This window comes from Antennarius striatus, chromosome 20 (genome assembly GCF_040054535.1).
Source record: "Antennarius striatus isolate MH-2024 chromosome 20, ASM4005453v1, whole genome shotgun sequence".
NCBI lineage: Eukaryota > Metazoa > Chordata > Actinopteri > Lophiiformes > Antennariidae > Antennarius > Antennarius striatus.
This window is the reverse complement of record NC_090795.1, coordinates 1,674,921-1,701,837: the sequence shown is the minus strand read 5'-3', so window position 1 is coordinate 1,701,837 and position 26,917 is coordinate 1,674,921. Positions and strand designations below refer to the sequence as shown.

Below are 26,917 nucleotides of genomic sequence, written 5' to 3'. Positions count from 1 at the left end.
CATATGCCCTCAGCTGCTGCTCCTCAATCCCGGGATCAAGACGGAGAGAAAAAGCTCAGATCCGCAGTGAGATTGAGGAATAAGAAATGAGCAGTGATGTCATAGCAGAGCTGGAGTCTCACAAAGAGTCCAAGACTGAACTGGTAATTATTGAAATCCAACCCAATTCCAAAAAAACCAACATGTGATGCAAAACGCATCAATGGATGCATATTAGGAGGTGACATCATCCCGGAAACTCCCGCGTATATACCTGACAGTTACACGGCTCTGGTGAATTTTAATTTCTCCGGCTCAAACGGATCCCACTGATCAAACAGTCAGCGCGCTGAAAAGGAAACGCGGGAGCCGATTTCCACCTATTTTCCAGGTGTCGGCGACAATCCGTCAACACAAATGGTTTGTTTGTGGATCTCTAGACGAGTCCTCGGCGGTGATTCTTCTTGTTGGAGCATCAGAGCCCCTGAGCTCTCCTCGTGTTTGTTGATCTTACGGGTTGAGTCGGCCAATTACAAGGATCGGCGCGGGCCTTGATGTCCAAACAAGTCAAACCTGAATAATGTCACGCCTATAGCTACCGGGCGGACTTCACACAGCTGCTTGTCTGTGGGTGGATCAGACGTCCTGGGGAGCGTCTAAGACCTCGTGAAGGACGGGCGATGAGATGGGCTGATGGGAATAAATGAGCAGAGTCTGCTGTTGGGTTTGTTCGCAGGTTTCTTCCACCTGAGAGTCCCCGAGTCCTCCTCCGTGGGATCGGCCGTCGGGAGAATCAAAGCCCACGATTTGGACATCGGGAAGAACGCGGAGGTGGAGTACACCATCGTGCCGGGTGATGGGGGAGCTATGTTTGACATCACCACCAACGAACACAACCAGGAGGGCATCATCATCCTCAAACGGGTATGTGGCCTCGTAGGAACGAGAAGCTTCGCCAACCGGGGTGGAGATGAAGTCAGAGACTATCCACTTGCAGATTTTATTGCATTAAAACGGCAGACCAATCAGGACAGGGACTAGCAGCAGATTGCAAAGAGGCTTCAGGTCTCGGGGGTCATAATCCCGACCCCTCCTGGGCTTACAGTCGTGAAGAGGGCAGTCGGATTGTGGCATCATAATACTCCTGTTTGGAAATCCTCACAACAAAAAGCATTAATCTCAGAGAGAATAGGCGTGGTCTCATTTCAGCATTTATAGCTTTAGCATTTAGCACTTGACATTGTTTGGTGTCTTAAATTCCGCAAAAGAAAGAAGAAAAAGAAAAAAACCTGACAGTTAGTTTACCCCCCACCCCCAAGCGAAAATCAAAAGTCCTCAAACCGGCTGCCTCCGGCGTGACCCCGCTTTGATTCCCAGTGGATTAAAACTAATTCCAAGCCATGGGTGAAACCATTAGCTTCGCCATCGGCTGCAGCGTCTCCTTCATCAGCGGGACAGCCTTTAATCATCAGTCACAGTAAAACCAAGGCGCTTTTTTATTGAGGCTATTGGCTTTTCCTGCCCCTTAAAGTAGAAAAAAAAAAAAAATCCAGCATCGCTCAACCTGTGGCTCTTAAATGAGGCGTTACGACTCTGCCACTCCACTTCTAGGGTAACTTCAGTCCGAGTCTGCCCTCTTACAACCGATCCAACCGCCACAACTCAACAAAAAAAGAGACGACTGTTGGGATATAAAATAAAATAAATGCTAATAAGCGTTCGGGTTGTAGCTCATCATTGCTGCCCGAGCCCCCGGAGCCCCCCTGCCAGCCTGTGCTATATATATATACAGCATTCACTCAGCGTGTCAGGGCTCGTTTATTTCGCCATATGTTCTCCTTTATAAGTGGATTAAAGCATCCGATGCTCGGTGACCCACAGCAGGGGAGGGCGGGGGGCGACGGACTTTGGCCGCGCTTAGCGCCGCGGAGCTAAAGCACCCAATTTAAAAGTTTGACCACGTGGCGGCAACCAACTCCAGGTACGACAAACACTTTGAGATGTTTGATCGAAGAGTTAATCCGCTAAAGAGCCTTGCAACTTTAGTACAGATAAAAAACTTGAAAAGTAAATGTCTGCCCTCCTCGACGCCGTCTCCAAGGCCGGCCCACTTCAGATCCGTCAATCCCAGCAGCCTGAGTAGAAATGCATTCTTCTACCCACATGCTGGATCGTTCCTGGACAGCAGGAGTGTTTTATTGCCTCCTCTCTGGACGCGTTGGGATGCATTCAACTCGGTGACAGTGGGTGGGCGGAAGCGTTTAATGGGTGCAGAACAAAAGCCGTGAGCGGCGTCTCGGTGAGGATTCCAGGAACCACCTTTACGTCAAGAAAAAAAAAAAAAGATTAATAGAAGTAATGGCGTGAATGAAATTTCCATTAGAGCGACTACTCGCCCGAGCTCGCAGATGTCGGGTTTGTTTGCCTCGCTAATCTGTCCGCCGCTACGCCTCAGCATCAGGAATAGCATTGGTAGCCAGGTTGGTAAACAAGACTCCTGCAATGTGCAGTTTACAAACTGCTAGCGCTTCTGTGCCAGCGCTCACACCTCCTCGACGCCGCCTTGCGATGCTGTTAAAATACACCATGCATCATGTAGCGTCGTCACGGGAACAGCTGGAGGACAATCACCTCTGCCATTCCCAGTCTTTCAGATGATGAAAATGTGAAAGTTGGCAGCCCCCCCCCACCCCCCAGCCCCTCGCTCGCTCACGAAGCAGAGCAGATGCTTTTTTTTTTTTTTTGGGTGTGAATTCACAAATCTTTGCACTTTGATTCCTCCCAGGATGCAGTCGCCGCGGCCCCGCAATACAGGAAAGGAGAACAATGTCATGTCACAAAGGTTTTTCTTTTCTTTTTTTTTCAAGCATTACTTCTCTTTCTTTTCCTTCATTTTCTTTTTTTTTTTTATTTTACCGTGAGTTCTCAAGTGTCCAGGAAGTTATTTTAAAACCATAACTTTTTGCAAGTTACCAATTATTTCATGCTGGAATGAGATGAACGACAGCAAAAGCTCCCCTCGGGAGGAATGGAGTTAAAATACCTCACCAGTTTGTGCAGAAGAGCAGGAAAATGTGAGTTCTCATTACAGCAGAGCAAATGGTGGAATATAAAAATAAAAAATAAAAAATAAAATTATTTGGGCCATTGTGCAAAATTGCAAGATGTTTCAGAAGTTAATTGTGCAAAAATGCTGCAAAATGCTGCAGAATTTTAAATTGATTACATGGAGTTCGGGTTTTTTCCCCCCATTTTCCTCAAATGTAGTTTAGTTTTTGATACTTAAAAAAATATCTGAAATTTGTCTATTTCTTTCCAAAGTGCATAAAAACTACAATTAAAAACATGCGTTTAAAAATAAAGCTACGATCACCATCCTGTCTTATTGTAATTTAATTTCTAAATAACCCCATGAGTGCTTTCCACATGTTTTGACACACAAGCTGGAATAAAAACAGAGTTTTAGTCCATGAAACTTTCTCAAAACTGAACAGAACATTAGGAGGGGATTAACTTGTGGAAGATCAGAAAAAGTAGGTCTCATTAAATTTCTTTCCGTGCGAAAATCACCTGAACAAAATATTTGTGTGGTAGTCGTCAAACATCTGTTTACTCCTGTCTCGCTATCGTTTCAGGAACGCGGCGTATATTTCACCAGATTGCAAAAAGCGTTAAGGAGTAAGAAAAATAAAACGTTATTTTTTTGATGCCTTTCAGGGCATTTTCTGATGCAAAATGCTCTCGGGGGGGTGCAAAATCTCCATTTGTGTGGGGTTTTTTTTTTCTTTTTTTTTCCTTCTGATGCATTTTTAGTTCGCGCCCCGGCAACTAAAGGTGTGCAATCCTTTGATCCCCCCCCCCTTAAAAAAGAAAACACAAAAACCCAAAATGCAGCAGAATGAGAAACTGATTCCATGCCTGAGCTCTAAAAACTGGGGATTCGTCTGCCTGCGAGTCGGAGCTGTAGATCACGCTATGCTGACCTTCTCATTGACAGTAATGGAATAACAGGAGGCGATTATGATTTAAATGAAGGCGGTTATGTGTTTACATCATGTACGCCCTGGTACGGATGCTGAGGAGGCATCGCTCCTTGCTAGCATTGTTGATGCTCCGCCACCCGACCACAAGTCGGTTGTGATGTATTCCTTTCTGTGAGGTAATCTGCAGCACAAAGGCGAGTCATTGACTAAAAAATCATGTGCCTCCATCCAGGATGGCGATATTAGAGGAGTCTGGAGGTGGAGATGAGTCGTTCTCTGCGGTCCCGGGATTCCAACCCTCCCACGGTCTTGTCTTGTTTCAGATTGGTGGAAGATCCCCGGAGACAGGTGTGCAAAATGTGTGGGGACGATTCCCCCTTCTCTTTCTACCCCCCTCCTCCCTCCCTTCCCTCCCGTCAGCATTGAAATAACACAGCGGGGGCAGAAACGAAAAGCGACATTGTGCGCCGAGTTTGGCAAACCTCAAATTAGAGGCTTGGGAAGGTTTGGTTATGATAAGAGGATCAGGCTGAGTAATGGGTTCAAAGGACGATCGTCTGTTTCCAGGACTGCTGATATGGGGGGGGGATAAGGGGGGAGGGCGGGTGGAGAACAGAGGGGGTTAGAACATCCTTCCTGCAAAACAGGGGATTATAAAAGACAATAGATCAATCCGCCGAGGAAACCTGCATACAAATGTGTGCAGAGAAATGTGTGTGACATAGTGTAAATGAAAGAGCATGCAGATTAAAAGTGCGCCGACACACACACACACACACACACACACACACACACGACGAGATGATAACCCCCCCAAGCTGTGATGGCGGTGAAATAATTCTTACTTACATTAAAAGCTGTTTGTCCATTTGCATGTTTATTTACGCTCCCATGGGAGGAAAAGGGAAAGATGGCCGACACACCTAATTGAAATTTTAGCCGTTCGGCGCCCGAAGGAGCGATATTGTTTTACGACGGCGTGCTGGAATATTACCCCGGCTCCGCCATGGAGGGGATAAATTTGAATACAGGATGGGAACAAACTGGGTTTGGATTGAATAAAGAGAATTCAGCGCCGGCCTCTGGCTTCAAACACACTTTGTGTCGGAAGAGTTCGGAAACGCTAGCGACATTTGCGCCGCCGTCGCAGGCTTAATAAAGTTTTAAAAGGTTTAAAAGAAGTTATGGATAAAGGAAAATACTTCTGTGTTGTGTTTGTTTGGTTGGACTGTTGTGCGTTGCTAGTTTAACGTTGTTGGGATGTTAACGCCGCCAAAGCTCCTCTGTTGTGGCGTCGGTTGTAAAATTCTTCGCCAAGCGATGGTGTAAATGTTTAGGTAATCCAGTTTGTTGGAGTTCGTGCTTTTAAATCGTCCAATCAGAATTCCTCTTTTCAACCCCGCCCCTTCATTTAAATCGAATCAGATTCCTGAAAAAGTGGCTGAAAAACGTAAAATAAAAGTTTATATCAGATGTTCCTTTGAGTTTCTAACATTTCTGCTGGTTATTAGTGATGATAAAAGACGTTTATGCTATTTCTACTTATGTTTGCAAAGCATTCTGGGAATTTTCTCCCACGAGCTGTTGTATCGCAATCAAAAGATCAAATCCAACCCCCCAAAAAAGCATTACATACATGTGATTTCAGGCTTTCAGCGTGACATTTACAAAAAGGCTCGTCATCAAGAGGGGGAAAAACAAAATGCCTCTAATTGCCTCGACTCCAACGCGGCCTCATTCAGGGTTCGCTAAAGCCGGAGCCGTCGGCGGCTCGGAGGCAACAATTCTTCTCCATCATTCCTGCCATCAATTAAGAACTTAATATCTCAAAAGTCAGGCAGCGACTGCGGTTTAATTCCTCTCAGAAATGTCATTACTGGGCGGATGGAGCATCGTTTCAGAGGATGCTGCTGCTTCTCGGTCCTGAGAAGCGATGAATGAACTCTTAATTTGACTCCCAGGGGCACGAAAAATATTTGGTTGGAAATCCCCCCAAAAAAACATGAACGTGAGAGTTTAAAGCTCACGGAATGACGCAAAAGCTAACAAAATGTTGATTTAATCCGATTGTACACATTTTTAAAATGACTTTTGAGTGAAATTAGAATCTGAATATTATTTAAATAGAATAAACTATTTGCGAAGGGTCAGACATTTCCGAGAAAGAATGGTACCAGGAATCGTTGCATCGAGGATAGCATGGGTAGCTCCAGCAGGAGCTGAGAATAATCGATTGATTATAGCGCTGGATGTTCTAAATGGGTTATTTTAGTCCCCGGTGTGAAAGGAGTCAAAAGAGGCGGGCAGAAGGAAAACAATCCTCCGAACACCAGGAGGTCCGGGTGGCCGACGCGGGTGAGCGACGCCTCGCCGAGCAAGCCAGGCGGGGGGAGCGGGAGTGTTTTCACATGTGTGCGTCACGAGGTTGTGTGTGAGTCGATCAAAAGGTCTCTGCGGTGACCTGGGGGGGAGGCGTGGGTGGGGTGGATTAAACCAGAGTATGGAAGCTCATCCTGAGGCTAACCCCGTCCAATTTAAGGGTAGAGGTGCGAGTTTACGGGAGTGTGAGGACGCAAAAACCGATGATACCAATGGTGTTGGCGTTGTTGCCCTCATGGTATTCAGACGGGCATCGAATGGCTCTCTAGGGTGTGAAAGCTTTTCACTGAGCTCATTGTGCTCCCTGATTCGCTGGCGGTCGAGTTCTCCGGCCTTCTTCGTGGAGGCGTTTCGACGTAGACGTCAAAACCTGACCGATTCCTCATTACGCATCCCAGAATCTCACCCTGAGGCATTTCTAAGATATCAAAGCGTTTTAAACTTGAGGAACATACCAAACATGCTATCGGATGACGGGTGCCGTCCTACTTGGGTTCAAGAGGTCACGTCATCTGCTGGAATTACCCGAACGGACGCCGCGTTCCCGGGAATACCAAGTGCTCGCAAACGGCCGCAATTAGAAGCGCGTGCTATTCCCGACATGTTTGCCGTGGCTTTGATTTACTCTCAGGGGCGAGAGAGAGCGTTAATGATTCATAAAGTGTATTGTACACATATAATACTGTGGTTAAATGGATTTAAGGCTGCTCTGCATATCAGAGATTAAACGACATTTGCGGTATTTTTCACCTCCTTTTAATCTCCAGCCTCTTTTTCGGGGTAATACCTGCATTCAGCGCAAACAAACGACATCAAACCTGCTTAATGACTTGCCACGCCGTGATAACGATTCTTCAAGGTTGGGGGGGGAGGAAAGGCTACGGTTGTTAGCAGAAGACTACCCCCACCTCACCCTCCACTACCTACTGGAATTACTGAGAGAGCAGCTGAGGTGTGAGTATTGTAATACCCCAACTAAAGCCGTTTCAATCTGCATATTGCCGTTTCTCCAGCCCCCCCCCCCCCCCCCCACCAAAAAAAAAATAACAGAGGTGGTGCAAAACAGCTGCAGCTAGCACTTCCCTAGCCTAGTGAGGAGGAGTCATCTCTCGTTATATATCTAGAATCGCGGATTTCACACGTGCGTCGCGCACCTTCACGCCTTGATTAGCCCATTGTTCAAAACCGGCTAATTCCACCTGAAAAATAACACGTTCAAGTTGGCAGGGAATAAAAAAAAATAAAAAAAAGAAGTTAAAAAAAAGATGTTGCTTCATTCAGTATCACTGCCAGTGCAATGAAGGTGCACATTTACATATCAAAGGGCGCAGCACCATGTCTAGAATTTCAACTATGTTCTGTTGTGATGTTGAAGAGCAGCGGCGCTGACATGAGAGGAACCCGGCGTGTCCTCCTTACAAATTCCTCCGTTGATCCACTTCCTCGTTGCGTCGGCGGCGGCGACTCATAAAAGCTGCATAACTACTGAGGCTTTAATGAGGAATTCAACACGCATTAGATAGGTGTGCGTTTTTTAGAGGGACGATAGCGCGCGCGCGATAGCCGCTCGTACGTACCAACGGCGGTTTCCTTTGCTCGTAAGTAGGTCATCGTGGAAAAAATGTGAAATATGCTCGGTAATACAATGAATAGACGGATTTTTATTTTTTTTTTTCCAGGGGAAATTTCCCTTATGGCCTCCAGATCTCATTTGATTCTCCCCAAGTCAAGCGTTGACACATTAGCACGTCTTCTCATTAACTCAGACTTTCTCATTACCCCTCGCTGGCCCCCCGTTTTATTCTTATTTAACAACAGATATGCCAGACATGCTCACGTCTCTCAGATGTATTAAAGAGTCAGTGACGCTTTTTTTTTTTTCTTTCCCCCCACCCAAACTACAATATGTGAATTAATCTGCGGGATTTGCTGGAAACTTAATCATATGGCTGCTCTTGCATTGTTTCTGGGGTGTCTTCCTTCCCCCCCTCCTGTATCTGCTGTCGTCTTTTCCCCTGCTACTCAGTCCTGATTAAATACCACAACTGAACCAGGATGGATAAAAATGACAAATCAAAGCAGTAAAGTTTTACGATGACTTGAATATTGTGATGGATTATCCTGCAAAATCACCTGACAGTGTTACTGAGTGCTTTTCAGGTGTGTAAACGCCCCCTGGTGGTCATGTTGGGGTAGGGGCACGCAGCTCTACTCGAAATACTCGAAAATAGAAAAATAGAAATATGTGAATCAACAGTTTTTAATCAAGTTTTCAATGTATAAATTAATTTTATTATCATCATGATTAACATTATCTTAATTTGTCTTGTTTGGTTTTGTGTCTCCACATGTTAAACTAATTCTCATTTCTACCTCGGTTTTAATATTAGCTTTACTTAGCTGTTTAGCTAACTCTGTAAGCTAGTAGCTAGTAGCACTTTAGCTCTTTTTTATGCGTGTTGTTACCATCTTGCAAGGTTATGAGGAAAAATAAAATATAATGTTCACTAAGCCAGGGGTCCAACATGCGGCCCGGGGGCCAGTTCTGGCCCACCAGGAGGTCCAGTCCGGCCCCAGAGTTTTATGATTGGACCGATTGCTACTTCTATGTAATGTTGCTATGAGTCTATTGGTCTGGCCACCTTGAGATCAGACGAACCCGTGTGTGGCCCCCCAGACCAAAATGACTTTGACACCCCTAGGTTAGACATTAGCAAAGGAGAATTGATCAAACGGATCAACTTTGTCTCTGACCGGATGCTAGCTGTGGTTAGCTGTGGCTAACTCTCAGTGCCGCTTCTATGCCCTCAAAAGTCAACGGTAAACAAGCCTGTGATTAGCGTTGAATGCTAAGCACAGGCTAGCATCGGTGGGATTGCGTCACGATGATCGTCTCATGGACCCTTGAACTCTAACCGTCCCGTGGCCACCAGGTAAATTCTGTCTCGCGCAACAGTTTTGAATTTACACATCATTTACGCAATTAATTCCTCAAATCGAAGTCGGCGATGCCAGCTGTGCTCAGCTGGAGACTTGTGCAAAAGTGCGCGCACGAGGAAGAGCCTTCCTCTCCTCTTCCTCCATCAGTCCCGTCTTTTCCTGCAAGCGGAGGATTGAAAATGAAAATCAGACAGTTACAAAGGGCGGATTTGGGCCTTTATCCTAATTGTGGTGATGCAGCATGTTGAGATGGAGCGCAGGAGCTTCTCCTCCTTCTCGGTGAGTCTCTGGCTTAATGAGGCCTGTTGCACACCACCTGCTGTCCACCTCCCCCAGCATTGCCTCCTCCCCCAACCACCCCCCAACTCCTCCACCTGTGCACCAATTTCCGCTGAGCGCTGCATGGCTGTCTATGTTTCACAATATAACGCGATTATAAAAAAGGTATCAGTTCATTTTTTCCCTTTTTTTAAAAATAAAATATATACGCTCCGCATAATGAGAAGACTTGAAATGAATTATTGATGCGTTTGTTTCTGTGCCTAGAACTCCCTCTTTTGAGGAGTTAAGTACACCAGCCTCGCTTTTGATGTAGATTTCCAGCAATCGGCAGGACGGCCAAACGCTCGCCAAAAACCGAAATAATGACTACTGGAATTTATAGCCTTCTTTGTAGCCACGACTTTATGGGAGATCTGGTTTTTTTCTAGTAGGGATGGAATCTGACTGACACCTGCTGTGAATTCAGGTTCTAGACTCGGGGGGGAACTGACTTTGGAGAGCCTGGTCTCCCCCCCCCACCGGTGTTGTCACTTCTTGAAAGAGATTGAAAGGGACAGAGTGTATTTCCTGTTGAGGGATCTTATAACTGTGGCCAGCCAGTTGCATCTGGTGGACTGTAATCAAACCAATCACGCCGGTTGATGGTCAATGATTGCTTTCAGATTGGCCAGCTCTGGTTTTTTGTTTTTTTTGTTTTTTTATAGACACCTGCTGTAGCTGCGAGACTGTGAAACCATGGCGATGGAGGAGAGACAGAGGGCTTTGAGAAACATCTGCTACGACTGTGAAATCATGATTGCACACCCTCTGGTCATTTTTTTAGCGGTTGGGTTCTAATTAGTTGGCTAATTCATGTGCGTTTGAATTTGGACAGATGACTGGTCATACAAAAAAAAAAAATCACATCCGCTCCTTCCTCTGTAGCTTCACTTTTGCTTTCTTTCTTCAAGACGACATGCTAGACCTGCGCTCCAAGTTCCTGGGGCGGGAAGATAGCGAACCAACGCCGCCGCCGCCCGTAGAGGTTACATGCTAGTCAATTTGAAAATACACAGAAAGGAATGTCTCTCATGTGACTCCGCGCCAGTGGAGCGTACAAAACTGCTAGGCTCGCCAAGTTGGGTCGTTCACACTCGAGAGGGCAGCAGACAGGCAGATGTACGAACACGGGTGTCGCTGCTGTCGAGTGTTTACACCTCTAGTCGAAGACATGCCGAGGATGCAGATTCCTCCCCCCTAATTGACTTTGGTCTGATATGTCAGAGGCTGGAGGAGAAACCAAATAAAGCGCCTCTTTGGTAGGGGGAAGGTTGCAGAATAAAGCGGGATCCAGACAACGCCGCCGATTTATAGCGCAAAGCGCTTATTCATCAGTCGACAAACAAAAAAACCAAGTCGCTGTCAACACGGATGCTCTTGTTCGGTAACTGCAGTCTCGTCAAGTGCTCTTACTTGGCGCAGATGCACACTAGAGAGAAAGGAAATTACAGCAGGAGTGGCGCCTGCGCGTCCTCCATCACGATTTGATTATCAGGAGAAAATAAACTGTAGTTGTGATGATTAATACCCCCCTATTTCTTCTTCTTCTTCTTTCTTCAAAGCCGTTGGACTTCGAAACAAAGAAGGCGTACACCTTCAAGGTAGACGCCTCTAACGCCCATCTGGACCCGCGCTTTCACAGCTTCGGGGCCTTCAAAGACACGGCGACGGTGAAGATTAACGTTTTGGATGTGGATGAGCCTCCGGTGTTCGATAAGCCCTCCTACGTGATGGATGTGTACGAGGACACGCCCGCGGGTACCATCATCGGAGCGGTGACGGCGCAGGACTTGGATGCTAGCAGCAGCCCAGTCAGGTAGGGTTAAAGTCTTCAATATAAGCATATTTTAATGCATTTTTTATCGAATGCATTAAAAGTTATCTGAATGGATGCAGTTTTACAATCCACATTGTGTAAGCATGCAGTTTGGTCAATGCAGGAATCAGAGGTGCAAGATTTCTATAATTTTTCTCATGCATTATTAAATTTTTTTTAGCATATTCTGCTATTTAAAAGCATTTTTAGCAGCTTAGGGCGCTTTTAAATGGTCAGAAGTCATGAAACTTGCAAGACAATAAGGGTTGCATGATTAATCCGGATGGATTGGCTCTCTACTGCCCCCTGAAGGCCGGTCCTGACATCGCATTGAGATTTATGGTCGCATTTTGGCAGAAAACAGCCATAATTCTCAATACTTGGACACGGGAGGAAATTATCAGGACATCTTTCACAGGTTTTATGTAAAATATACGTTAATATACGACTGAGGATAATCCTCAGATGAACTGGACTGTCAGTTCAGTTCTGTAAAATCCTTCAGATCCAATATGGCCTCATGTAATCTTAAAAGAAAATATATACAGATGCTTCAGAAGTCTGACCCGCCATGTAAATCATATTTACTTTATTCAGGATGAGTCGATCCGGCCCCTGAAAAGCTCTAATAAATGAAGCAACCCCCCCGGATCTGAATGCTCCTCTTCATCTTGAGAGGCTTTACTATTGAGCCAAGTTTCCCTCGCGGCTCCCGTGAGGATAAAAGAGCTGACGGGAGAACTACTGATACTGCAGCCAGTAATTGAAGGTTTTAAAACTCTAATCCATTCATCAATGTCTGCAGTCGCCTTCATCATGACTTTAATCCTGAGATGATCACTTTTAGGACTAATCAATCTATGTAGAACATTTGACATTGTCATGTGAAGTCCTGCCAGCAGCTTGTCAGATGTAGGGGGAGGGGGGGTTTGATGCCGCGACAGATGCAATATTAGGACTTTATTAGATGCCCCCACATCTGAAGATCTGAACCTTCCATCTCCTCTCTGTGAAGTCACGTCTGAATGTCATGTTCAGATCAATTATTAGAGATTATTTTACATTTTAAATTCATCCAGCAGCTGTGCCTCGAGGTATGGTCGGTGTGGGTGAAATATAATCTGCATTACAATACGATGGAATGCACAATGACGGAAAAAAATAAAATAAAAACATTGCAGATCATCACATTTGTTGCAAAATTTAAAGAAAATGTCACACATGAAATTACTTTTTCTTTTTTTTAATTTCGAACCAAATGTGATGAACTGCAAACACTGTTCAACCTAAATTATATTTTTATGTACATTTAAAGGGCATCATTCACAAACAGGGACGTAACTTCAGAAGAAATTGTTCTGTTGACTCTTAGCTGATGAAATTATCTGTACTGTACATGTTATTGTGCATTTTTGTTGTACAATTTCATGCACATTTTATCCAAACATGTCAAATACTCAAAACTGATTTCCTTTTAAATTGTTTGCATGCACTTTTTTCAGCTGTTGTGACACCAGTTGACATTTATTTTGTACATATTCTATATTTCATTGCGAGTCAATGTATTCTATAGGTGCTTTTATTTTTGTGTGGACAAAAAAAAAACAACCTTTCAAAAGCTGGGTAACAATAGACTCACTGTTAAAGACAAAAGAAATGCATCCTTTAACAATGTATGAGGACCATTTTGTTAGAATCTCTACCTTTGCTCAGACACTTCGCTTTGGAGTGACGGCTTTTGCCGAAAAACGCGATGATAAAAACGTGTTGTCTGGACATGCATGGGTTTTATCATGAATATTTCATTTGCAAAACAACAAACAATGGAAGAAGATTTGTTCAACCAAAAAAAAAAAAAAAATCTTCAGTGAGTCTCCAGCATTTTAAATATTCATCAAAACCACAGCTGACATAGTTGATTCCAGTGCCCTCAGAGAGCAGCCTCACATTCTGCACCTCGAAACAATGGAGCCAATGACCCGCCATGCATAGGGAATATGCTTTTAGACGTTACTCCACTCATTCTGCTATTTAATAGGATGGAGTGAGTTATCTGCAGCCGGGGGAGACTAAAGGGCATCATGAATACTGCATTGTTGGTCGATTGTAAAGAACCCACCGAAGTTGGGATGAGTTTTAAAGGCCAAACTTTCGGCCTCTGTCTAAAACAGTTAAACCGCGAATTACACCATGTTGCAGGAACGCTGCGGTCGTGACCTTGATGCTGTTTTGTTTTTTGTTTTTTACAACAGAGGAAACCATGAACTCTAAAAATCAATGACCATAGAAAAATAAACCTTTCATTTTTTTTCATTTTTTTTTTTGTTCAAATTACCTTGTGTATTGTGTGGCTGGGTTAATATTCCTGCAGCTCAAAAGCAGCAGATAATCCTCTAATTAATTTTATATGTGCAGTTATCAGCGTTAGCGGCCTCTTTTTAGATGTGTGATTCCTCTCTCGTCGCTGGAGACGGGCTCTAGTCTCCTTAATGATATCTCAGAATGAAACAACTGAAAATTGCTTTTGATGCTTTTCCATCTTGTGTTATTGAAAGAAACTAATTGGATCTATGTTGAGAGATTAGATTTTTTTTGTCTTAATTGAATTTCAAAACACTGATATGTCATGTTATGGTTCCTTGTAGTGCTGGGCCACACTGGCAATGGAAAATATGTGGTTTAGTGACTTCAAATCAAATTAAAATATCCCCAAAAAAAGTTTTTTCCCCAGAGGTAAAACTATCAAATGTTCAACTTTTCAATCCATGATGGGAATTTGGTTTATTAATATTATAAATTATTCTATGAGCTTTCTTTTCATTTAGTTTTTTATTTTTTTATTTAGTTAATTTTCTTTTAATAATTTGATTTTAATGAAACAAATAGAAAATGAAAAAAAAATGTTTGGACTGTATAATATTTTCATTATTTTTAAGTATTCAGTGTTATATAAGCATAATAAATTAATACATTTCTCATTTATAGTATAGTTTTGAAGACATGCAGTAATAAAGAATTTTAAAAATGAAGAAATTGACGTGAAAGACGACACAGAAATTTAAAAAAAAGTCCATTCAAATATTTTTCTTATGGCTCTTTGGAGATGTTCGGGTTTGAATCTCGTCGATGGTTCTTCCTGTTCATGACTGAGTCCAGTTTGACGTTCTAGGGTGTGAAAACAAGCGTCGATATTAAATATTAATGAGAACCGCCTTTTAAGATCAAATAACTTGCTGGGAAAAAGAAGAAAAAAAAAAAAACACACGTTGATCTATAGATGTCGTCCTTCAACTCAAACGAAGCATCTGTGCTGTGGGAGTTCCCGCGAGCAAGGCAGCGAACCCAAAACCTTTGACACGCTTGGTAATAAAGGGCGAAAATCATCTTTATTAATGACAACCAGCCTTTTTAGATCAAACGACGCGACGTCATTACCGGCGCCGTTCTCTTCCGTTTTTACAATGACCCAAGACTAAAGTTGTATTTCAGAGAGAGGACGACGTCTCCTCTGTTCCCGGACGCCGAACCCTCATCTTTTACGCCTTTGTTGTGAGGGATTGATGCGATTCCATCAGCGCCTAAAAATTCATTAATGCTCACGAGGGAAACCGTCGGCTCAGCACGGTCCCATTACCAGATTGGAACGCATGTGCGACCCTCAGCACATTTTCTGGAAATGACCGTTCAGAATGAGTAATGAAGCCGATGAAGACGGCGTCGTCGTTGGGCTAACTCGTATACATGAGCCCCGGCGGGAGGATCCTCGGGGTTTTACGATGGAAACGGAGACGGTTAAAACCAACACTCTCTTCCAGGTACTCCATCGACTGGAAGAGCGATTTGGACAGCTACTTCGACATCGATCCGGTGGAGGGGACCATCTCCACCAACGAGCTCCTGGACAGGGAGAACATCGCCCAACACAACATCTCGGTGGTGGCGACCAAACTCAGTGAGTATGACAAGCGGATCGATGGTGATTGATGGGGGGTGTCATTGTCCTTCCCCTGCCATTATCTACGTGAAGGATTTACCACGCTTTTACTCAAGTCAATACTCAATCCCATTTTGCTAGAAAGGTTTATAGGAGACTATAAACCCTGATGGCTCCCCTGAAAGGACGTATCTCCAGGAGGTGGTCTCAGCAAACTCTGTTTTCATTTTTTAACTGTATCTTTTTAATACGTTCGATGACATTGGCATCGAAGGGGAGAGTCAACTTTTACTCCTTCCGCAGTAAAAAAAAACAAAAAAAAACGCGTACCTTTTTGGAGTTTAACGGCGGAAGGAAGGCGGTCGGATCAATGCGGAGCGGCGGCTTTAAAAGACGTGTCAACCAGCTAATTATGTTTTTATGAAGGAAGTGGAGCGAATTTCCGGATAAATAAGCAAATCCATCGTCATCAAGTCATCAAATCTTTGCTAAGAACCGTCAAAGTCATTATCCTAGAGGCAGGATGGTGCTCAATCAAAATTACCCACGCTGTATATTCATTAGGACAGACTGTGAAATATGGGCTGTTAAAACTTGAATCATTGTCGCCTTGGAAACCGATATTACTCACTTCCCCTTCAAGGTCACATCAGCGGCACGCTAATTCCGTTTTTCAATGTGCATATGTGCGTTTTCTTTCGCTCAAGCGTCGGCGAAACCGGAGGATGTGGAAGTCTGAAAAGGACGCAAAGGGGAGTTTTTACAGTCGGGTCACGTGTCGAGTCGGGTGACGTGGGGATTTCCGCACATCTTTGTCTCGCTCATTTGCCTCCCGCTCCTTCCTTATCAGCCTCTCATTCAACCCCCCTTCTGCCCTCTGTGGCTTCTCGGAGAACCAATATTTCATTAGAGGCGAGAGAAAAGAAAAGAAGTCGCATCACCCGGCGTTGAAAGAATAACGGTCGCACTGGTGGCGCAGGGACGGAGATAAACCCAGGGCCCTGGAGTTTGTGTCCCAACTTCAAAATGTGTTTCTGACCTTGACGGAGATTTGGCAGAACTTTGTGTTCTGGAAAGCTTTTTTATGGCTCGTCTGCGGTGAATTCTATTATCATCGCCGGGTTGTTTTCTGTCTGTTATTCGAGTTGTGAACCATAAAGGACAGCAGTAAATACTGAGGTGCGATACCTTCACGGCCCGTGGAAATAACGCCATTCTATGAGAAATCGATGACAAATAAAGGAAAAACGTGAACACGTGTTAAATGTTGGTGTCCTTGGACACCTTTTATTTCCTGTTACAATCAGTCTAAGGGAACGACTCAACAATATGAGTTAGAGGATAAAGTTTTCCTTGAATAAAGGCGTCTGAATCCCTTCTGATCAGAGTTAGAACTCTTAACTTCGTGGGATTTTTCCCGGTAATTCCTCGAAGAAGCGCCTTCTTCCCTGAGGAACACCACATAGTAAAGGTGATCAGGATCAGACCCGGGACTGGATTAGAGGTTTGTATTTTGGCAGTGAAGCCTGGTGGCGCTCACAGAGAGAGGGGAGGATCTTTAAATGATAATAACCTCGGTAGTTGGAGGCGACGCTAATTCAGTTTAGCTCCATCGACGTGAGTTTCTTCATTTAATCTGCGGATTACTCCTCTGAAAGAATCCCTTCGCCGCACGTTTTATGGATTTGTGCTTGATTGAATGCAAAGATGGAGGGGTTTTTTTTATTGAAATGAGCTTAATTTTAAACAGTAATACACGGGGTGAGGAGTGTCGTAAAGCGGGGCTCTTTACGGCTGACCGACGGAGCGTTCAGCAACACAAGATCAAGTTTCAATAAAATTAAAGGGAGCATTTGTTATCGGGGGCTGAATTGCTGACGCTAGTCAGATTTGAAATGTAACCGCTGTACCATTGCACCATCTAGTGGACTAGACGATGCATCGCTGATGGAGTCCAGTAAGCAGTTGTGGAGCTTTTTAGTTTAAGAGGCAATAACATCCTCAGAGAAACATTTTTATTTATCAAGATTTGTTCAGCTTTTTAATATCTAAGGAATTGTGGACCTTCATGACCAGATGGATCAGAATTTCTGCTGGGTTAGCTTCAGCGCCGGCGGTTCAGAAGCAAATCCCATGCTTGGTGTCATTTTTTTTTTTACCTCGGTGGGAAGATTGGTTTTTCCTTCAAGGTCATAGACGGGTTACTAACAGAGCTGTGGCTGCGTCTTCAATCCCCTTTGGGCAACTCTACAAACCCGCCCCCGCCCCCCCACATAAACCACCCACCCCCACATAAACCTACACACCTTTGCACCCCTGCACCGTCATCGCCACGCTAAGCCCCTCGCTGCAGAGCGAAGCGTATTCCCACATCGAATCCATAAAGTTTACCTTGCTCTGGCTTTCGCACAAAAAAGAACATTTCCCCGTTGTGCCCCCGCGGTGAGAAACGATTGTAACAAACAACCGTGGATTCCTGTTAGTCCCTCTCAACCGGGCTTTCAATCTATAATTAATATGGGCTGCACATCTCAAGGCGAGAACCCACAACAGAACCGGAGGAAAACAAAGCCAGCAAAGAGAATCTTGTCTCCAAAGAGCCGTACTTTAAGATTTGAGACATTCATTATTTGCAGATGACGCACGGGATGTCTGTAATGTGTATTTTTATGTCCAAGTCTCCCCAACATCATCAATCAAACACCTCGTGAAACACCAATATATGCACCGACATGTTCCAGATGCAGGAAGCCTTGGACCGTCTCTTGGACCGTCAAGACCGCCCTGCACCAAAGCGACGCCCCTTATGGTCGGACTCATTGTGTTTAACCTCTTCTTTGTGTTTCCTGCTGCAGACAGTCCGGTTCTGACCAGCCGGGTGGCCGTCACCGTCCACGTGTTGGACATCAACGAGTTCCCGCCGGAGCTCGCCAGTCTCTACGAGTGCTTCGTGTGTGAAAATGCCAAAGTCGGACAGGTGCGTTTGAGGCCTCCCCAAGACCTTATTTTTACATTTACACCCAGAAAAACAGATTTTCTGGTGTGCAGAGATTTACCTTTCTGCACACGTTTAACTCGGACCTAATAAAAGGTCAGATTTCCATGTTTTAATCAAGGTCACTAGACTAAAACAGTTTGCAGGAAACCTGTCGGTACATGGCCCGAACTTAAATCTTGTACTTATTGCTTGGTAGAGCCGAATTCAGCAGAAGGCGCCGTCATAAAGTACATCGCTGCTTTGCATATCCGCAACCCAGAGTACATTTCACATGATATATTTGAGTTGCGGTGCAGATTTTGCCTGTGCGCATTGCAAACCACCTGCGCCTGTAAATTAGCCCATTAACTAGCATCTATATGCAGTTAGCGTTCTGCGGGAGCAGCTTCTTTGGCAGTCTATCAAATTGCTGTAGACTCCTCATCACACGGAGGATGTTTCGCTGGTCCTCAGGCCTGTTGCAGTCAAAATAACGGCTGCATTTGAGGCTCCACCGTCTTTTTAATGTGAAACCCGGACGTGATTTTTGCAGCGTTTTCATCCTTCCAGATCGAGTCGAGACAAACGGCCCCGGCAAGCCTTTATTTCGGGCGACGGGATCCTGCGTGAATGCACAATTTTTGGCTTATTCCACATTGATGGATCGCAGATATTTGTTTCAGCTCTGGCAAGCTAAGGGCTAAGGGCGAGAATTGACATTCAAGAGGTCATGAAGGCTGCAAATTGTATTTACTGAGGATTATGGGTATTACCTGTCAGTCACAATTTACCTTGAGTACCATAATGCAGGAGGAGAAGCCTTTCAAAATAAAATGCATGTTCAATATATGACTCCAAGACTTTCTAAAGTTTCTAAACTGGGGCTAGAAATAAAAGTCGATGTAGCGAAGACTTTTAAAAACGGGTTGCAAGCATCACCTTGTCTCCTCAGATTTTCCTCCATATTTTAATCTCCTCCTTGTAATCCCTTTCTTTCCCACCTTTCCCTCCCTCGCCCTCCGGTTCAGAGTACAAACGCCCCTCCAGTGGTTCCGCAGCACGACTCCACCAGGTGTTGCTCACAGCTGGCGGATGATAAAGAACTGCAGATCCTCTATCTGTTGACGGTTTGAGGCGCTGCTGATGTTGCTGCTTTTTGGAAGCTCCGAGTTTCCCAAACAGAGGCGGTTAAAAGTAAAGAAAGAAAGTGAAACGCAAAGATTTTAATGTTTAATGTAGGCGGCGACCTGCTGGTCAACTGGTCAAGTGTGAAATGAGAAAAACTAGCGACAAAGGAGTCATAAAAGCAGCAAACCACGATGGAGATTTACGTACAGTCCATCCTATAATAGGCTCTTTGCTCTTGCATTTGTTTTGTTATATAAGGCCCAATTGGACTGCAGTCCTGCAAACCCATGGAAAATTACATTTACATTACATTTAGGACCACTCGTATCGGGGCTAAATGCACAAAGCAGCCGAGAGCCAAAGGCAGCGATATACTTAAAGCCATTAACGCCTCACAATGGCAGCCGGTAAATAAGCAGTTAGAGCAGCCGGGGCTGCGGTCACGGCGGAGAGGAGGAGAAAACGTCCTCAAGCTCACGAAAGAGAGTATTATTATTATTATTATTACATCACACGGTGTAATTATACACCTTAGAATGATGTTATTATAATTATTGGAAAATAAGCGTTATAAAATGAGCTCAATGCTGATTATCGAGGCTGACAGGTCACACGCTAGGTTCATATTTATACTCTATGTTCTCTGAAATAGGATAGGATCAGTATGGAAGAAAATTAATGCAAATATAACTTTATTTAGAGATTTTCTGCAACTGCAGCACAAAAAAGTGAGCAAAGAGGAAGTGATTTTGTTAATTTTACTGTATTTTAAAAGACACATTTTATTATTTATCCATCATTTAACGGTTTAATTAACCATTTTGTAAGCAGAAAGTAGTCCTCAACCTTCAAAGACACAATTGGTTCAGAAAGGTTGTTCGTGCATTGGATTGTTCGTAAATCGTTATTTATTCAATTTCAATCTATAATCTCTGATTGAGGTCATTTAAATGTCATTATTATCAGACACGCCCCTTTACGTTTGATTTTATTAAATTTCTCAGTTAATCCACAAATAGTTAACATCAACTAGTTCAGAGTTCCTATCTGTGAATGTTCGTAAATTGAATGTTTGTAAATCGAATGTTCGTAAATCGAAGGTTTGTAAGTCGAATGTTCATATCATGAGGACGACCTGACGGCTGGTGACAGATTAAAATGTCCCATTTGCCTCTTAGCATCTGTAAACCTCTGGGATTAGGATGCTGAGTCAGGTTTTTGCTTTGTTTCTACCATTTCCAGGTGAGTCACAGTTAGATTAGACCCGTCTGCCGGACTGGGATTAACCGACGACCAGTTTAATGGTTTGTGACTTAACTGCTCCTCCGCTGGGGTTGCCCCTACCCAACATGCATCACTCACTGGACGTGGCCTGACGGACGCCAGCCGTTATCAACGGTGTAAACGATGCGTCGGTTAAAGTCGAATGATGATGGATGCAAATGGACATAGCTTGCCGGTTGCAGTTTGAGATTTATTCATCGCCGACCTAATTTGATCGCTGGAAATCAATAATGGGGAGAGTACAGCTGCCGGCGTTGGGTTTACTGAGTCTTACCCAAACGCTGAGAGAGGGAGCAACACATTCGGACCTCGTCACGCTTTGGGGGGGTCAGGTTGGTCCTAGTCTGTTTGGAGACAACTGGGCAGAATCCATGTTCTTTTTTTATTATTTTAGGAGCTTTTCTTGTGTTCCTCCAATAAAAACAGTCCTTAAACCACCTTCATAACCCTTGAACAACCCCCAACAGTTTTGAATAAACTTAATCCATCATGCCGTATGTTGAGGCGACCCAATTTGGGGGAGTTATCAATCAAAGGCACCCTAACTGCGTCCAATAAAACTAATACTAATAAAACCTGCTGGGAACCATTCGCCGCTTTGACGCTGACAGGTCTAGCATGCAGTCGGCTGGAGACGCGTTGACACCTCCGTTCTGCGGTGAATAATTTCACATTTTCTGCCAGAACAGTTTGACCTGTAGGCGGTTTCATTTTCCATTAAGGGGAGAAATTTGACATTGAAACAAGCACATGAAACAGAACCTTCCAGCTGCGCTGTCAGTATCCAGATGAAAGGATTTTAAATCTGAACCTGATGTTCCCAACGGAGGACGGCTAAAAACGGAAGAAAAAAACAAAACCATGATTGAGTTTGTGGTTTTCTTTTTCTAACAGGTGATTCAGATGTTCAGCGCTAAGGACCACGATCTACCGATGGCGGGGCAGCAGTTCTCCTTCAAATCCCCCAAGGAGGAACCGAGGAACAGGAACTTCACCATCCGGGACTTTGGAAGTATGTCCTCTTGGGTTGTCTTGTTGATGTATTGTAATTGTCTGTTCGTTAGTTTGTACGCCAAATATCTTCACATCCGTTGCAGATAGAAGGATGAAACAAGAAGCACATTACTTGGGCAGAAAGGGGATGAAAATGAGATGATGACCTTGACCTTGAGAAAATGAGGTCAAGGTCAAATTTCAGCTTTTTTACACTCAGGAACTGGATAAGATAGAAAGACAAGGGGGAATGCCAGTGTAAGATCGTAGATCAAAGCTACTGCTTTGATCTATGACAGTAGGTCAGAGCACTAGCTTTGATCTTTGACCTATGCAAGTAGGTCAGGGTACAATTTTGAATTCTGGGGTGTTGCAGGATGTTACTGCCTTGTTAAATTAGTAGCGAACGCCTTGCAAAATGATCAAATTTTAGCAGCATTAATGACGAGTTAAGCTAATTTAGCGCTTTTTATGAAAGGACAATAAGTTTGCAGATGACACAGCTTTAAACGTTAAAAATTCATAAAAACGACCGATGATGAGTAGAATTTCGATTCAAACAGTGTCTCAGAGACCTTTGAAGTCAAACCAGAAAGAAAAGTAGGACATGGCAGGTCGCGGGCGGGGACACGGCGTTGTCTGGACCTCTGATCCAATTCTACCTTTCTGTAACACGGCGTCTTGCGGGTTCTCGGGCTGCCCGAGGCCTCTGCTAGCCAGATCTGATAGGCAGGGACACAACATACAAACACCGGGGGCACCTGGGACAGGAGGCAGAGGGAGCGCCAACATCGCGGCGGGTGTGCACGACACGCGAGGTGTGCTAAAACGCGTGACCTCCTGTCAGAAAACATCGCCGGGCTCCGTCGGCGGAACAAACCCGGCTTGACAGAGGTCAGACAGTCTAGCAGCGGTGGACGGGACCGGGCAGGTTCGACCTGACACGTTCCCTCGCCCCGGTATCCGTTGTCGACCTCGATTCCGCTCATCGTCCTCCTTCTCCTTCTTCCCCCGAAAGGTTTCATCCGTGTTTATAAAAAGAAACGCTCCATTATCTGCCGGTTCTCTGAAGCAGACAGGAAATGATTCCCGGTTTCAGGTGCGTTACCGCCTTGTGAAGCACTCCACGGGTGTAAAAACGATGAAGTTTGATAAGACGACTGTTTGATATGTTGCAGCTTTTCATCGTCTTCACAGGAGTATCGACATAGATTCTGGTCCAATCAGGGAAAAAGCTTTTGTCTGACTTGGACCTCCCGACTAAGAGGATGGTCGGATTGATCTGAGGTTATTCCGTTTGGGGAGTCTTTTCCTTTCTGCTCCGGCCAGGAAAAAAAAAGTCGAACCTGTATAGATCAAGGAAATGCTTCTGGGCTTTCAGCAAACATTTGTAGAATTCTTTTAATCTGGGCCCACATACCCTTTCAGAATAAAATAAACTCAAATCAATGGATGTTTTGGGGTTTTCTTTTTTGCAGACAACACGGCCGGAATCGTGACCAAGCGGAGCGGCTTCAGGCGGCGCCTGCAGGAGATCTATTTCCTCCCCGTGGCGATTGAAGATAACGGATATCCGCCCAAGAGCAGCACGGGAACCCTGACCATCCGGGTGTGCGGCTGCGAATCCGACGGCTCCCTGCTAACGTGCAGCGCGGAGGCCATCTTCCTCCCCGTGGGTCTCAGCACAGGAGCGCTGATCGCCATCCTCTTGTGCATCATCATCCTCTTAGGTGAGCGTCGCCATCCTTTGACGTGTAAACGAGACTCCAAATCTTCTCCAAAAATGGTCAAAGATCACAACTTTTAAGCAGAAAACAACGTAAAACCAGACTTCTAGACTCTTTTTTGATCCAAAAATATTGGTTATAAATAAAATTCCTGTTTTTCAAAGCTTTTTTTTTTTGGTAGCTCCAACTGGGTATGAAAGAATTTGTATCATTTCCTCGGAATCTGTTTGCTTTTCTTCTTGGAATTGATTCTGCTTTGTTGCTGATATCCTGCTGGAGACGAAAACTGTTTTAACTACTGTACATAAACCAAATGTTCAAGTTCAGGAGAGAACTTGGGAGACATCTCAGGTGTAGTTTTACCTTTTTTCTCGGTGGACATTGACTGCATTGCGATCTTAACACCTGTATATAAACATCCATCAAAAAAATATCCAGATCCACTTCAGTTTGTCCGAATAGACAATCAAACCTCATTTGGCGTCTCTCCACTGTTAATCCTAGAGGTCGTATGAATTTGGTCGTTCGTTGATGCGTTTAAGACGAGGGGGAGGGATGCTTGGCTCTATAAACTAAATCCAATCTTGCTTCCCTGTGGCTGCTGCTCCGGCTACAGCTTTTACAAGTCATGCAAGGTCACGCTTGTAAAACTCCCACTTAATTCCCTGCTATTAATGTCCAAACTCATCTGCATAACAGGGAGGACAGTAAATGTAGGTTTACGGCATCGGTGCCCGGATTATGAATACGATTATGAAGATGGGGAAGGTTTATTTGCATCCATCTAATGCGGAATTTACTGTCCGACTCTCGTCAGGCCTCGACAACAAGACTGTTTACGAGTCTAGACTATAGAGTTTCAACATAAAAACGCACACAGTCTTTCGCGTTCGTCTCAGAACGCCTTCAGAAGAGTCGGCTCGCCCTATCCCGAGGCCGAGGTGGTCGCCAAACTGTCAGGCTGTTCCCGGGAAGGGAAGCGTTAGACAGAATCAGAACTCACAGGGAGAGCATCTCTGTGGAGCCACTTTGGTCCCTGGGAGGATTTGTCAGGATGACCCAGTTGTCCTGCGAGGAGAAGTGATGAGGTAAATTAGACGGAGACTTTCATCTGCTTGGCTGCTTCCTCCAGACGGATTCCGATTGGTTGTTTCTCCTATATCAACCTATTATTGTGGAAGTCTACTCTGTCGCCACTAGGGGGAGCAGGTGCGCCACGCACAAGGCAGATAGCATCACATGGGAGGATGGAGGGAGGTATGAGGACGATCTCAGGAGGGGACCTACTTTAGGTCGAGTCTGAATGCTTTTATTGGGCTCTTTCACGTCAGAGATGTCGGATGAATCCGTCGTTTTCCTTCCAAGGCGACCTGGAGGAGAAAGAGTCGGAGCGACATTTACAGATCGCACCGACAGGAGAGAGGAAGAAGAGGAGGGGGATTTTCATTCCAACTTGTTGAAAAAAGCTCGCCACGGAAAATGCAAAGACCCCCAAAGCGACGTCTGGCGTGTTGAATGTTGTCAGTAAATATTTGCAGTCGTGTGCTGGGTGATGTATTTAATATCGCCGGAACAAATGATTCCCTTTGAGCTGCTGAAGCAGCTCCCAGTAGGCATCGATTTACAGGTCATAATAAATGTAGGTTTAGCTTGAAACTGGGCCGCAATTATGTGAATTACTGTATTATAGATATCTTTGTTATTTATGACTCTAATGGGCTTTCATTTACTATCACCCCATTAACACCTGGTGACGGAATGAGAGTTGAACATGTGGGCTATTATTCATTTGCCGAAAGGTATGCTAATCAGGGTTGTTTTGTAATCCCGATTTGTTATTCCCAGTTATCGTGGTTCTCTACGTGGGCTTGAGACGGCAGAAGAAAAAGGAGACCCTCATGTCGTCCAAAGAGGACATCCGGGACAACGTGATCCACTACGACGACGAGGGCGGCGGCGAGGAGGACACGCACGCGTTCGACATGGGGACTCTTCGCAACCCCAAGGTAGTCAAGGAAAACCTGTTCCGCAGGGACGTCAAACCTGAGATCAAGAGGGGCCCCCGGCCGCCGGTGTCTCAGGACAACGCCGACATCCGAGACTTCATCAACCAGCGTCTGAAGGAGCACGACATGGACAACTCGGCCCCGCCCTATGACTCCCTGGCTACGTACGCGTACGAGGGCAACGGTTCGGTGGCCGAGTCGCTCAGCTCCATCGACTCCCTCCCCGTGGAGCTTGAGGAGGACTACGATTACCTCAACGATTGGGGACCCCGCTTTAAGACACTGGCGGGGATATTTGGGGATCGGTTGGAAACACAGTCGGACTCGACCACCACAGAAAACACGCAATGATGTTGTTCAAAGACTCCTAAAAGCAGATATGTAACAATGATCCCTTGGTTGGCGACACACAATGATTTACCATCGTTTTTCGTCTTCATTGATTTTTTTTCCAGCTCACTCCTCGTTTGTTTGTTTTTTTGTTTTTTTTTCGTGGTGCTTTTTGACCATCCTTTGTCCCAAAATTGTAAAAAAAAAAAAAAAGGAAAAAAAGTTGAAAAACTAATTTTAAAAAAATGCAGTTACGTAACTGAATGAGGAAGACATTCATACAATTAGCTTTCAACTGAATGTTGTTTTCTGTCTTACATTCTTCTCTCCTCTTGGGGAACGCGCAAACACGTGGAAATGTTGTCATTTCCTGTAACATCCTTAAAAGTGCCTCGATATAATTGTTCTTTCACGCTATTTCATGCCACATATACAGTTTTTTTTTTCCTAGGAACCCCATTGGTTAATATAATATCCAGTCAGAATATTGTGCTCTGATTGGGTGACATATCCACCAAACAGCAATGTCAACCTACGGGGGGAGGGAGGGATAATAAAGCGGCCCGAGTTCGGCCAAAGAAGTTTTGAATGTTATTTATTGTTCTATTTATTTATTGGCTTATTGAGTTGGATCAGATTTTTTGTGTATTTATTTATTTATCTATCAGTCATCAATCTGTAATTTTTATTTTTTTGGAGACACTCGAGGGAAATTTTGTAATTAACAAAAGGCCCACATGAAAATGTATGTTTCCGTTAGGTGGGTACTGTGAATAGACTTGTACTAGAGTTGTAAAAAAAAAAAAAAAAAGATGAATTAGGGCTAAATACTGCAGTTCAGTCACGTGATAAACACAGTTTTCTTAAATAAACCACACTTGGACAAAACGCCTTTCTGTTCCATCTTATTTGGCTCACGTTTCCATGCTGTCGGTGTCAGATCGAGTGATATTTAGAGCTAATCCACCCCCAGATTAGAGGGAAAACAGTGCTGCATGTGTTGAAGCTGTCAAAAGAGCAACCAATGCTTCTTATCTCTGACAACATGGAAGGAGCTTGAACTCAGCGAGGTCAGATGGGACTGACGGAGTCGGCCTCGGGTCAAAAAGGATTCATTCTT

At 44.5% G+C, this 26,917-nt stretch overlaps 1 protein-coding gene across 1 annotated transcript in view; it reads left to right on the top strand.

The window, feature by feature from the left end:
• LOC137587704 (cadherin-12-like) overlaps positions 1-26,669 on the top strand; it is an 81,226-nt gene extending 54,557 nt beyond the window's left edge. The window contains exons 6-12 of the mRNA XM_068304295.1: positions 716-903; positions 11,165-11,418; positions 15,234-15,370; positions 18,208-18,329; positions 21,636-21,753; positions 23,213-23,464; positions 25,307-26,669. Coding sequence (XP_068160396.1) covers positions 716-903; positions 11,165-11,418; positions 15,234-15,370; positions 18,208-18,329; positions 21,636-21,753; positions 23,213-23,464; positions 25,307-25,818 — 1,583 coding nt within the window. The 3' untranslated portion in view covers positions 25,819-26,669. The remainder of the gene's footprint in view (positions 1-715; positions 904-11,164; positions 11,419-15,233; positions 15,371-18,207; positions 18,330-21,635; positions 21,754-23,212; positions 23,465-25,306) is intronic.
• Positions 26,670-26,917: the final 248 nt, after the last annotated feature.